Source organism: Melozone crissalis, unplaced genomic scaffold, assembly GCF_028551555.1.
Source record: "Melozone crissalis strain CALT ecotype California unplaced genomic scaffold, PUWL_Pcris_2 ptg000027l_1, whole genome shotgun sequence".
NCBI classification, from domain to species: Eukaryota; Metazoa; Chordata; class Aves; order Passeriformes; family Passerellidae; genus Melozone; species Melozone crissalis.
In genome coordinates, this window is record NW_026535805.1 from 40,402,132 (window position 1) to 40,414,296 (window position 12,165).

The 12,165-nt window shown below is 42.4% G+C and overlaps 1 protein-coding gene across 1 annotated transcript in view; it reads left to right on the forward strand.

The window, feature by feature from the left end:
- The first annotated feature begins 6,485 nt into the window (after positions 1 to 6,485).
- The window catches only part of SLC2A12 (solute carrier family 2 member 12), a 30,540-nt gene continuing 24,860 nt past the window's right edge, over positions 6,486 to 12,165 (forward strand). Inside the window, exon 1 of the mRNA XM_054280020.1 lies at positions 6,486 to 6,715. Within this exon, the coding sequence (XP_054135995.1) occupies positions 6,601 to 6,715 (115 nt within the window). The 5' untranslated portion in view covers positions 6,486 to 6,600. The remainder of the gene's footprint in view (positions 6,716 to 12,165) is intronic.

The window sequence follows — 12,165 nt, forward strand, 5'->3', positions numbered from 1 at the left end:
CTAAACAGAAGATTACAAGACAGGGTTTGCTTCACAAAATCAGCTTTGCCAGGGTGATAGGTATCTTGGCCTTTAAAAATAAAACAAATAAAAACTTAAATGACAGAAGAGCAAATGCCAGCCCCTGAATTGCAGCAGGCTGCAATCCCCACCAAGTGCTTTTGGAGGATGTGGGGATGTGTGTCAGAGATCCTCTCTGAGGCCACAGCCCAACTGAGGGTGTCTTTCCTAATGAGGTTCCCCAGGCTCCCGTGGTTGCCCATCCAACTGATCTATGTTGGATAACCAGGCAGCTCCTGCCCACACAGGCACAGCCTGCCTCCAGGAGCTACACAACATAGTGTGAGGGGCCAGAGACCTGGTGCCTAAAGGGCACCCACTCCCTTCTCACGGTGATCAGGAGAAAGTGTCATTTAAGTGGGAAGCAAATAAGCTGTTTTCTGCCAGGCCTCTCTCTGCCAGCAAAGTGCCCACCTGTGCCTCCAGGACACACAGTGGAGAAAGGAATCTGTCCCCTCCCTGTCAAAGTGCTGCCAGCATAGCATTTCCCCCACCTGTGTTTCAAAAGATAGGGTTTTGGTGTGTGCAGGGGAAAGGATTCTGGGGCAGAAACCCTCCAGTTTTTCCAAAGAGCCTCTCCTGTATTGTCTTGGGTTCTAATAGATCTGTCACTCCACCTACTGAACTTTCAGTATCTCCAGCTCTGAAGGGGAATGGTAATCTCAAAATAAATTTGAAATACCTCCAGATGCACAGTGTCCACTGAAGACTGCCTTTGCTACCTGTTAATGCACTCAGGTGACAGAGGCTCTGGGGAACAGGTGGCCTGAAGCATTTATTGCATTGTGGGAGTGCCCACTGCTCATTTCTTCAGGACTGCTGGGTGAACACAAACTGACCTGTGCTTTGGAGGCTGGCTTCATTTCCTGCTTGCCTGCAATGACTTGAAAATTTGGATGCACTTTGGAAAGCTTTACCCAGACATTTGGTTTTAATGAGTGCATGTAAAACTGCTTTCAGATTGCCAGCTGCGGCCAAAAACCAGCAAGAAGGCAAAGCACAGCCTTAATGACATTTGGTTGTTTATTTTTGCAACAATAAGATTTTCAGGAGAAAACAAAACACTTTGTCAGTGGAAATAATTAAAACCATGAAAATGACTGCATTTCCTGTGTGACTGACATATTCCATGTGGGAGAAAATGTTTCCCAGCAACAAAAAAAAATACATTTCAGCAACTCGAAGTTTTCTTAGCAATGTACACCTCCTTCCTTAACTGGAACAGGCAAAGGGAATTTCAGCTTACACATTTTTAACAATTCATCCCAAGAGTAAAGAACATTCCACTGTACAATGATCTTAAAGGATTCAAATTTTGGCACCTTTTTGGAAATTCCTAGAAACCACCTGATTTCAAGCTGTGGGTGACTTTACTAACTGTCTTCTTTGGGCTCAGTCCTTGCACTGGAAACATGCACTGCCTCCCAATTTTATTTCAGATGGACAATTTTCTTTCCAATGCGAAGGCTGCTGTTTCTATTATTTGTTAAAAAAGAAAAGATAAATATAAAATATCAGAAGCAAACAGGAAAGAACAGTGTGTGATGACAAACAGTGGACATGTTATTCAGCAAGAAAGTACAAGTGGCCCCTTTGGATTACTCAGAAGCTAAAAGATCTTTCTTTTTACTTGTTGGAAAGGCTACACAGCCATGAATGTGAAAACCTGAGCTAAAATTTATATTTTATTTTGTTTTCTCATCTCAATTCTATTTGTATTGTGTTTTCCAGTCTTTGGTTCTTACCTTCAGTTTGATTTCAAGTTTCTGCCAAACCATAACTCTCAGAGTTGCTGACCAAGGGCACACTGTACTTCTAAAGAAGTACTAACAGAAGACCAAAAGATTAAATATTTGTGCCATGAGTCAGTGGGACTCTGGAGGGAGTCGTGAAGTGTGATGAGCTCTGGACTATGTCTATGATTGAGTTTTTTAAAGCCAGATAAAAATATATTGGTATAAATCATTGTCTCTGAGTGTGAGTAAGAACATAACAGAAAGAGTATGGCTTAGTAAGAAACCACAGGACTTAGAGTGAAAAAAAACTTGTTTCATCAGACGATATTATTTATTTATTACTAAGTGTTATCCATTTATTGATGTGTCTGTACTTTATTCAGCTGCAAAATCACACAAATGGCATAGCCTAAACATTGTGTTATTGGAAGATACCTTACATTTATAAAAAACATCTTTGCAAAACTTACTGATGAATTGTAATTATTTTGCTGCACAAAAGTAATAACAACTATCTTTATATTCAAAGTTCCTGAAGGATGGGTCATTTCACTTTCTTGAAGTGAACTGAGCAGCTCTCGGTTTTTGTAATCCAGCTCTCATTGCTCAGTAACTGGAATTTTGTCATATTTTCCTCCTTGTGTATGTGTATCAATGTGTCAACACTAATGGTAAAGGCTACTCATGCTTTTCTAGATTGGTACGCTTTTTTTTTTTTTTTTTTTTTAATAAGGAGTATGGTTTTCTTTTGGTTTTTCTCTGTTTCTTCCTTGTCTCTTCTCCGTGTCACTTCCATTCTTTCATCTTCCCAGCCTTCCTCCTGCTGTTCCAAGCCAGCCATATCATGAACATGTTCTGCAACTGGCAAACTATTTGTTCTGAGTACAAATCTCAACAATCAAAGATGAAGGCAAAGTAACTTAAGCTGATATGTCAAGAAAATGCTCTCCATAGTTTGCTGAAAAGCTTTGTTTCTACATTTTAAAATAAATTAATTGGGAGACTTCCACAATCTTCTTTTTAAGAATCATGAAATCTACAGAGAAATAAGATGAACCTTCTTTACCCCAACTTTGATAAAAGTGGTCTATGAAAACTGATTTAGAAAACTCTTCAACTCTTAATTTCTATTGGCTTATCACCAATTTCCCTGTCTCTCCACAGTCCCAAATTTGAGTTATTAAATCACCAGAAATACAAATACAAACCACGACCGGAGATTTTAGAAGAAATCCCCACATCAACCTCACAGATTTTCTAGACACAGTATTCAGCAATTGAATGTGACAATCTTACCTTCTCTTTCTAGCCTAATCTTGTTTCTAGTGCTAAAGTGTTTGTCTGATTTTGAAAGCAAGGAACCGAGAAGATAGCAGAAAAGGTGATTTCTTACCAACTGCACGTGGATAAAACCAACAGGGGAATCTTTGCCCTCATACCCCTTGCCTGTGTCCTAACCCTCTCCTGCTTTGGGCTTTTAAATCTTTCCACTCCTGAAGGCTGTGACCTTCCGCCCACCCTCCCACAGCACAGCTGTGAAGCCAGGGCTCCTACTCTTCAGAGCATCATTCATCTGTTGCCCGTCTCAGCATTTTGGATGGGCTGCCTTCTGGCAGCATTTCCCCCTGCTCTCTGGTTCCCTTCCTGGGTAGCCATGAGAGGGGCAGAGCAGGTGCAGTCCTGTCCTAGCCTGCCCCTGCTCCAAGGGACACCTTGCTCCTGGCACAGAGCCCAGCCAAGCCATTGTTTGGAGCATTGTGCACAGGCAAGGCAGTAACAGGAAAACAACGGAGAACTGAAAAGCATCAGAGCACACTTCTTTTTCTTCCTCCTTATCCCAGTCATGTCTGTTGAACTAGAGTTTTTCTTGCTTGCTTGACTGTTTATTTCTGGTAGGAAGCAGAGGGAGTTGTGGACCAGGACCCTGTGGCCACCAGCAAGGGCTTCAGTCGCTGCATTTCACACTACCCCCCTACAACTGGCTTGACTGCAGAGCCAGAACAGGCTGTTTCTCTCTGTTTGCTTTCATTGGCTGCAATCAGCTTTTTTACAGTTCCTTCATTTTCTGGGTTCCCAGTTAGCACCAGTAAACACCAGTAGCATCAATGCCTCAGATTTTTGCCGCAGTTGTGATAAGACATCCTCACACCAGCTGAGCTGTGGCTTTTCACTATCAGCTGAAACTGATGACACTGCAGCCCATCCCTCATAACAACACCATGCAAACAGCAGATCTCAGGCTAAAATATTTCATATTTCCACTTACTGGGAACATTTTTTTCCAAAGACCATATTACACGGACACAATATTTTCAGGCATAGGGTATACCTGAGGGAGCAAATCAAAGGCCAGGGACCTTCCTGGCACTTCAGCAGCACCCACAGCTCAGCATGGCAAGGGTGCACTGTCCTTTGGGCAGCCCAAACACATGCCCTCAGAATAAGAATGTGTTCCTTCATATTTTCTTTGGCCATTACAGTTTGTACTGTGTCTACTGGCTGCTTTATCCTCTGTGCCAGCTAGGTACATACCTTCTGAGATTACCCCAGGGGTCAAAGTTAAACCATTGCTGTGCTGCCCCTGGCATAAGTACCATAACATAAAGGCAGAACTAGAAAGGAAAAATGGATTATTTGACTGGATTTCTTGGTAAACAAGGAGGTAAATATTTAAGATAATTGCAGGCTCTGGCTTTTGAGGGGACTGAACTCTAGCTGCAAAAACAGTTAAAAGAAATCCTACTGTTTGTCTAAAATACCTTTTTGTTCCTATTAAACAAAAAAAGAAATTCACTATTGTATTCACTTAATATTAATTTCATAAAATCTATTCATCCTAAGATTTGAGAAGTCAATGTAATGCAGTGTTTTTCTTACTTATTCCTGGGGGTAATATGCTTCTTGTTCAGGGGAAGGTGCAGTTCCTGACAAGTTTTTAAATCCTCCTGAAGTTTGTTATGTGCCAGCAGCTGTGTATAATCAACATTTTTAGTCGGAGGACAGCATTTAGTTTAGGGGTTTTTGAACAGTTGCGTTACATCTCTTCTTTCCTCCCTGTCAAGTTGCCACAGGCACCTCTGGCATTCTCTGGCACCTCCAGGACCATTACATGTGAAGGCACTTGGGATGTGGGAACAGCTGGGCACCTATGGAGTCAGCTGAGTTTCCAGAGAGCTTGCACTGACCTGAGCCGTGGGTTATACGAGGTGTGGGCTGTTAGAGGAGGTCGATTACACACCACATTATCACAGAGGAATCTTATCACAGCTGAGTTTGATCTATGAAAACATTTCCTTTCCTTCCCCAGCCTAAACAACTTCTCTTTTTTTAAATTTTTTTTCCAAAACATACAAATAATTTCTTTAAAAGTTAACATTACTTTTCACACATAAACCATGAAGAAACAACACCTCTGTGGATGTGTTAAGAAATATTAACAGCACCACCAGCATCCTGCAAGGACTGACAGGTGGGCATTTTACAAGGAAAGTATATAACACGTGAAAGCAGAGTTAGGCTGACTCGTGTAACTCCATGTAAAAGGCACTGCCAAAGCCCAAACTCCCTAATGGAAGCAATGCCCCTGTGGCATCCCTGGCAGTCCAGTTTCTGAAGCTGACAGTGAGGCAGCTGTCAGATGGAGCAGTTAAAATGTCTTTTGTCACATTTTTCTTGTTAAGCAAACATCGATAAAGGCTTATTATGCCTGCTCTACATAAGGAAAAAAATGTTTAGGAATTCTCCTGTCTGGAAATACTGCAAAGCTACTGAGTTTCTACGTCTACCTTTCCCTCCCATGCTATCTGCAGGCATTAATGTATTACAACAAAAACAAACAAGCAAGCAATCAGAGAGCTTGTTGAAAACAAACAAGGAGCCTGCAGCACTGCCAGATTATACAACAGTGATTCCCACTGGGGGTAACTTGGACAACTTGCCTGATGGAGGCAGTGGGTCTGCTGAGAGCACTTGGAGGCTCTCCCAGGGCTGGGAGAGAGCAGGACAGGCAGCCTCTATAGGCAGCTCACCTGCACAAACTTTCCCTCCTGCTGCCATCCAGCCCCTGGCCACTGCTGCCACAGAAGCAAGTAAGGATGGAGTGACTCCCAGCAGTGATCAAAACCAAATCTTTGACTCAAATAATTGTCATGGAAAAGAGGGTGGCTTGCTCTGCATTTGCTTGTAAAATACCACGTGCATCTTTGCCATGTTAAGTCCTGGTTCCTATTCTCACAGGCTGCAAAGAGCTGTCGTGGTTGTTTTCCTCTCCACTACTTCTCACTACAATTTGCTCAGAAGTTACAAGAATGCAGCAATGCTGTGTGTGTGTGCTCCGTGCCTTAACTTTAGCTAACAGAGCAAACACTTGAAACCCTCCCCTTCAGTGTGCCTTCTCTGCTAAAAACCTGTGCGTATGAACACAGGGAGAGGAGGAAAAGAGAGGGAAAAAGAGAGAGAGACCCTGTAAGTGAATGGGTAAGGAATGTGCATGGAGCTGTGCATGGATAGATGTCTGATGTCCCAACTATTTGTTAAAGGCAAAAGCAATACTTCCGACAGACGGCCCTCCCCTCGCCTGCAATAGGCTCCCCAGAATAGCAACAGCCTGTGTCACCGCAAAGGGCAAAGCCTTCTGAAATAGCAACAAAGTTGTTCACGAACCACTTTGTGGTTTGCATTTGGTTTCAGCCGGCTTCGGTAACTTGTTGCCATGAGGAAAACAAGCTGCCCTTTGCTGGCCGGCCGGGCAAGGAGCGCGGCGCTGTGAAGCGCTCCCGCCCCAGCAAGGTGCGAAGGGGCAGCGATGGCACCTGGGCAGAGCCCGGAGGACGTGAGGCAGCAGAGCCGGGCCATGGGAGCGGGGCAGGATGAGGAGCGCGGCCGGGGCTGCAGGCGCTGCCGGCTGCCGGCTGCTGCAGGTAAGGGGGCAGGAGCTGAGTGCCGGCTGTGGCTGCCGCCCGCATCGCTAATGCTCGGCCCCACAAAGCGCAGGCACTCCGGGACGGGCCGTCTCAGCTTCTAAAAGTGCAAGAGGGGAACATGTGAGCAAGGACGGGGACTGCCAGCTTGACTTTTGAATGAATTTTGAATGAATTTTGAATGTGTGATACTTTCCCTAAAAGGCCTCGGTCCTACTGCTCGTGTAGGTGCTGTCTGTTGTGTAAATCATTTTCCTTCATGAAGATCAGCCAAATGAAAGATAGGAGAAGCTGCTGCCCTCTAACAACAGTGATCGATCTGGTCCTTGCACACTCGGGGCAGTTCAGCCCTTTCACCGGAGTGAGTGGAGGAGTCCAGGCAAGCACTGCACCTGTCCATGCAGGGGAACAGCTCAGGCTGCGGGGACAGGGTCTCCCTCCTGTTTTTGCTTCCCTAGCATTTCAGGAAGAAACAGGGTTTCTGTGCTGACACCCTCAAAAATCAGCTGTAACATTTATTCTGCAGTAAGTTTTAAGTGCAGAAACTGCATTTCATAGCTCTTCATCTTTGCTGTCCTACCCAGGCAGTTTTTCTCAGTTGCAGGGTGGTTTTGCATTTTCAAACACTTTCCTAGATGATAAGATGAAGGGGATAATGCCCCACAATCATGATATTTCTCAGCCACAAGGCTTATTATGCCTTATTATAAGCTGTACCCAAACAGGACAGCATGGCCATAAGCCAGAAATGACAAGGTCCCAAGGAGATTTTGTTCACTTTGAGCTGAATGAACTGATTAACGCAGGAATAATCAGGAACCATAGGCACAAATGCTTTGTTGGAGTGTAATAGTGATCTGTCAAGCAATGTCTCCTGATACTGGAATCAGAGGCTAGGCAAGAACAGAAAGTCAGTAGGTGTGCAGACATTTAACATTGCCTTTGGGACTGAGGAGAACAGTGCAGATGGTTATAGGATAGCAATAAACAGGTAGCAAAGTTTCTGCAGCGCATGGGTTAAGGTTAGAAGAGTATGTGCAAATTGCATATCTATCCTTACCCTCAAAAATTAAAGCAGTAACCTGAGGAATATGTAATTACATAGTTAGAAATTAAAAGAACTTGGTGACTCTTACTAGAAATGAACAAAACAAAACCCAAATGCCATTTCATGTAATGAGGGGATAGGCTGCCTGTTGACATAATGAAATTACATAGCAGAGCAGTAAGAGAGGACTTGGCCATGGTGGGTCTGTCTGGGATCTGCATTCCCTGTCTTTCCATCGTCAGGGAGCTTTTGTTCATGAAATTTGAATATTGTTTACAAAGTACATTATGGCTTATACTGTACAATGTATTCAGTGCTTCCCACCACTGGAGGAGTTTAGATTAGTGGAACATTTGTTTCCTTCGACCTTCTCTTTCAGTTCAATTTACGAAGTGTTTGTTTTGGGTTTGCCTTTCGCACTTGGGTGGGAGGATTCCCATTTGTCAAATGATTGTGATCCCACATGGCCCTGACATTATTTTTGGTAGGTCAGATGTATTCTAGGTAATAGGAGAAATGCACCTACTGAGCAGCTACTGGATCTAAAGAAACCTCAGGTGTTGGAATAGAGCAACAGAGTAACATATATCTCTTTATACCCAACAACTGAATGAGATAGAGAAAGTGACTGTGGCAGCAAAGATCATGATAACATGAAAATGGGAAAATTACCTTTTATGAGAAGCAAAACCATGATTTAATTATGCAGCAATTGCCAATACATGCCATCAAACATTTATCCTAAAAAAAAAAAAGATCCTCATGTTATACACTTCAGCAAAATATTGTTTAATACAATTTGGGAAATTTAAATACTATATTCCTTGAAATTTTGTATGTCAGACAGCACTCAGGTGGAAAACAAATCTGTTATAAGAGACAGCTTATTTTCGAATACAGATGTTGTAGTTTTAAAATTTATTGTAGATAAAAGTAGAAATCATTCTATTGAAAAAAAAAGATACTCCATGCTGTGGATTTATATCTAGGCAATGCATTGAACTCATTAGGGTTTTCTAACCTGTGCTTATTAACCAATGGTTGACAGAACTTGAATTCACTTTCCAAAGGTCTAAAGAGATCAAAGAAATTGCAAGGATTTAAAGAACTTTCCTGACAGGAAAATATTTTCCTTCCCCTCTAAACGGAGATGTTTCTCATGTCAGATTAAATCAAAGTAAACAGAAGAAAGTACCATGGTGGAAGAGATTGTCTAGTCTCCTCCTAGCAAAATCGATATATTTGCACAGGTTACATAAAGTAATCTCCCTATCCCCCCAGTAGTTTTCTATATGCACTCTGAATGATCTCTTGGGAGAAAGCAAAGAAAACTACATCACAGAAATCTCGGAGTCTGGACTAACGTGGAGCTTGGTACTGCCAAACGGAGCGGGAGAGGGCTCCTTTCCCATATCTCTCCCTCCCATTAGGTAGGTGAAGTGTGCTGTTTCCCAAATCAGCCTGCTTGCAGATCTTCCCTGGCACTGATCATTTATCCATAATGCCCATAAGATACATGCACAGACCAAATCCTGTGCCTTTGGAAGGAATGTATTTTCCCAAATATGTGCTTGAAAGTGAGTGAAGGGGCACACCCTTTGTACTTGGCCCCGTCCAGCCTCATGGTCGGTACACTGTGCTGCTGTACAACTGCAGTTGGTCTCCTTTTCAGGAACCAAGCATAAACACTTCCAACAAATGTTCTTAAAGATAGGTTTGTTTGCCAAGTTGGGCTGCTTTTTGACTTGAACAACAGTTGTGCGAAACCACTTTGTTTACATGGGAAACTAGAGAATAGACTTTCCAATCACTTGTCACATACCAGCCACACACTCATTAGCCATGGTGTTAGTGGCAGACAGAAGGAGAAAATTCTCTGGTAGCTATCATTAAAATATTTTATTCCCCTGGGCTGTACACTGCCATATGCTCTGTTGGCATCCCATAAAAATAAGAGAAATATATGTATAAATATACAAAGAAGCTTTTTGTAAAAAAAAAGGAATGCCTAAGAACTGCCAGCAGCATCATTCAAAGTGACACTTAAAAGGATTGTGAGTACAACTACTGCAACATTTTTTATCTGGAAATGTTAAAGCAAAACATATGCTGAAGTCAGAGGGTATTTTGCCTAGAGGAAGGTCATGAAGGGAAACTGAGCAGAGATTTCAAGGTTTAACTCAGCAGGCAGTGGTGAGCAGGCAAATTTCGGGTACACCAGTTAAAACAAAAGCTCATGGTGATATAACAATGTTTTTCAGTGGAATAGTGCCTGTGAGGGACAAGAGACACCAAGTTAACTACTGACTTTGTTGCTGCTAATGCAGGAGGACAATGTGTCTCCCTCTGCATCACGTCAGGATCTGCTTCTCATTCGGGGGTGCTCTAGTTACAGCCCTCCACTATTTCTGTACAACTGTGGCTATGTGTCACTGGACACATGAAGAAGGATACCAGCTGACCCAGTAAAAACAAAAAAAAAAATAAACATGAAGACATTGATCAAGTTGCTCTACTTGGAGAAGCAGTAAATATATGGGCTTGAGTGCCTCCCTATCAATTGCCAGGTGTCCAAGCTCTACATCCAGCTTGTACAGACTCTCAGACGAAAAATAAATAACCATCTCAATTTCTCTGATCTAAGGACCACAGGCTGATGTGAGCACAGTTTGGATTGTAAAGAACAGTGCTGGTGGTGGACTTTATCAAGATATTTGACATGACACTCTCATTCAGAAACTGAAACCATACAAAAATGACACTCCCAACATTTTAAGAATTAAGAACTATGCAGGACACAGACTTCAAAGTATCAACAGAGTACACTGTCCATGCTGCTGTGTTTTGGCTGGAGAGCCTTAAACTCAGTTTTTGCCCCTCCGTTACTTACTGTTGTTAGTTTTTTGGAAGAAAATAATAACAAATTCTTTAACAGGGTGATAAAGGTGATGGGTGATCAATAAATGGGACATGTCACCGGCAGAATGCAATTTGGATGCTTTGGCCTGCTGACTGCAAGTGAATGTGCTGTCTGGGGTTCCTTTCTGCTGACTTTAGACATCTGCATCTGAGCAAACCACACAGTTTCCTTTTATAGGCAATGGAGGGAAGTAGGCATCCAGCCTAATTCAGATGTCTGGAAGTGCCTATTTTTCTCAGGTGGTTACAAGAGAAATCTAGAGATGATGTAGCTATTTCACAGTTAGGTAAGTTGAACCCTAATACAGACAAATATAAAGTGATTTGCATTCCTCATTAGCATAAAACAAGGCAGGCTGTGTTTAAAGACAAGGCAGTGCCTTGGAAAGAATCCAGTCAGAAAAGAAGTAGGTTTTCCTGAATGATAACCAGAAGATAAGCTTCTGTGTGTGTCTGTGAGAATCCTTGGACAAGCAGAGAGTGAAGTGCCCACCAGGACTGGAAAAATTATGTCAAGTTTCTCTTTGGCACTGTGTAATCACTGCAGGAACACTGGGTCCAGATCACAATTTAATGAAGAAGTTGGTGGTCTGAAAAAGTTCAGAGAACAGAGGTTTGAATATTTAAGGATTTGGTGAACTTGTAAAGCCTCACAGGGTAAGTAGCTAAAAAAGGAGATGTCTGTGAGATGACCCAATGGCAGGCTGCAAGTTTGTACTCAGTGAACACAGTTAAGTGTGGGGACATGGAGAATGGGATCTGATGGCTGGAAGCTGAAGTTGCAGAGATTAGGTCTAGAAATAATTTACAGATAGCTTACAGTGAAAGCAATTAACTATTGGGATGACCTATGACTTAAAGTCCTTGGTTTTCAATCACTAGCCATTTTAAAATCAAAGCTGAATGTTTGAAAACACCTGGTTCAGATAAAACATAATTGAAGTGTGTCTGAAGGATCATGTTGTGCTGTTTGTGAGTGTCAGACTGGATGAACACAATTCTCTCTAGTCCATGATATATAAATTGAGGTAAAATCCTGCATAAAATATATTTGGCTTAATGTTGTAAAATATTCAAGAGATATTCAAGAAAGCACAAACATCAGCACTGAACAGTAGTTTGGGCAGAGATTAGCAGTTTAGTTTCTGATATGTTCATTCCTTCAGCACAACACTCACTGTGCTGTTATCAGCCCAGATTTCCAGCCAGAATTCACTGGAAGGGTACATTCTCCAGATACAATAATATGCAGCAAGCAAGCAACTCAAAAGTATAAATGGGAAGGATAAATTGTGTTTTGCAATGATAAAACAAATACTGCATGTGTGCATTGCAGGATGCAGCACAAAGCAGCTTAGCTGTAGTCAGGAGTATTTCCACTGAAGTACTGTTCAATGGGTGAAGCAAGTACAGCAGGACCTAACCCATGCTTCTATTTAAAATCAGTGAAATGGTCTCAGATACTGCAGATATAAAAGAAGAA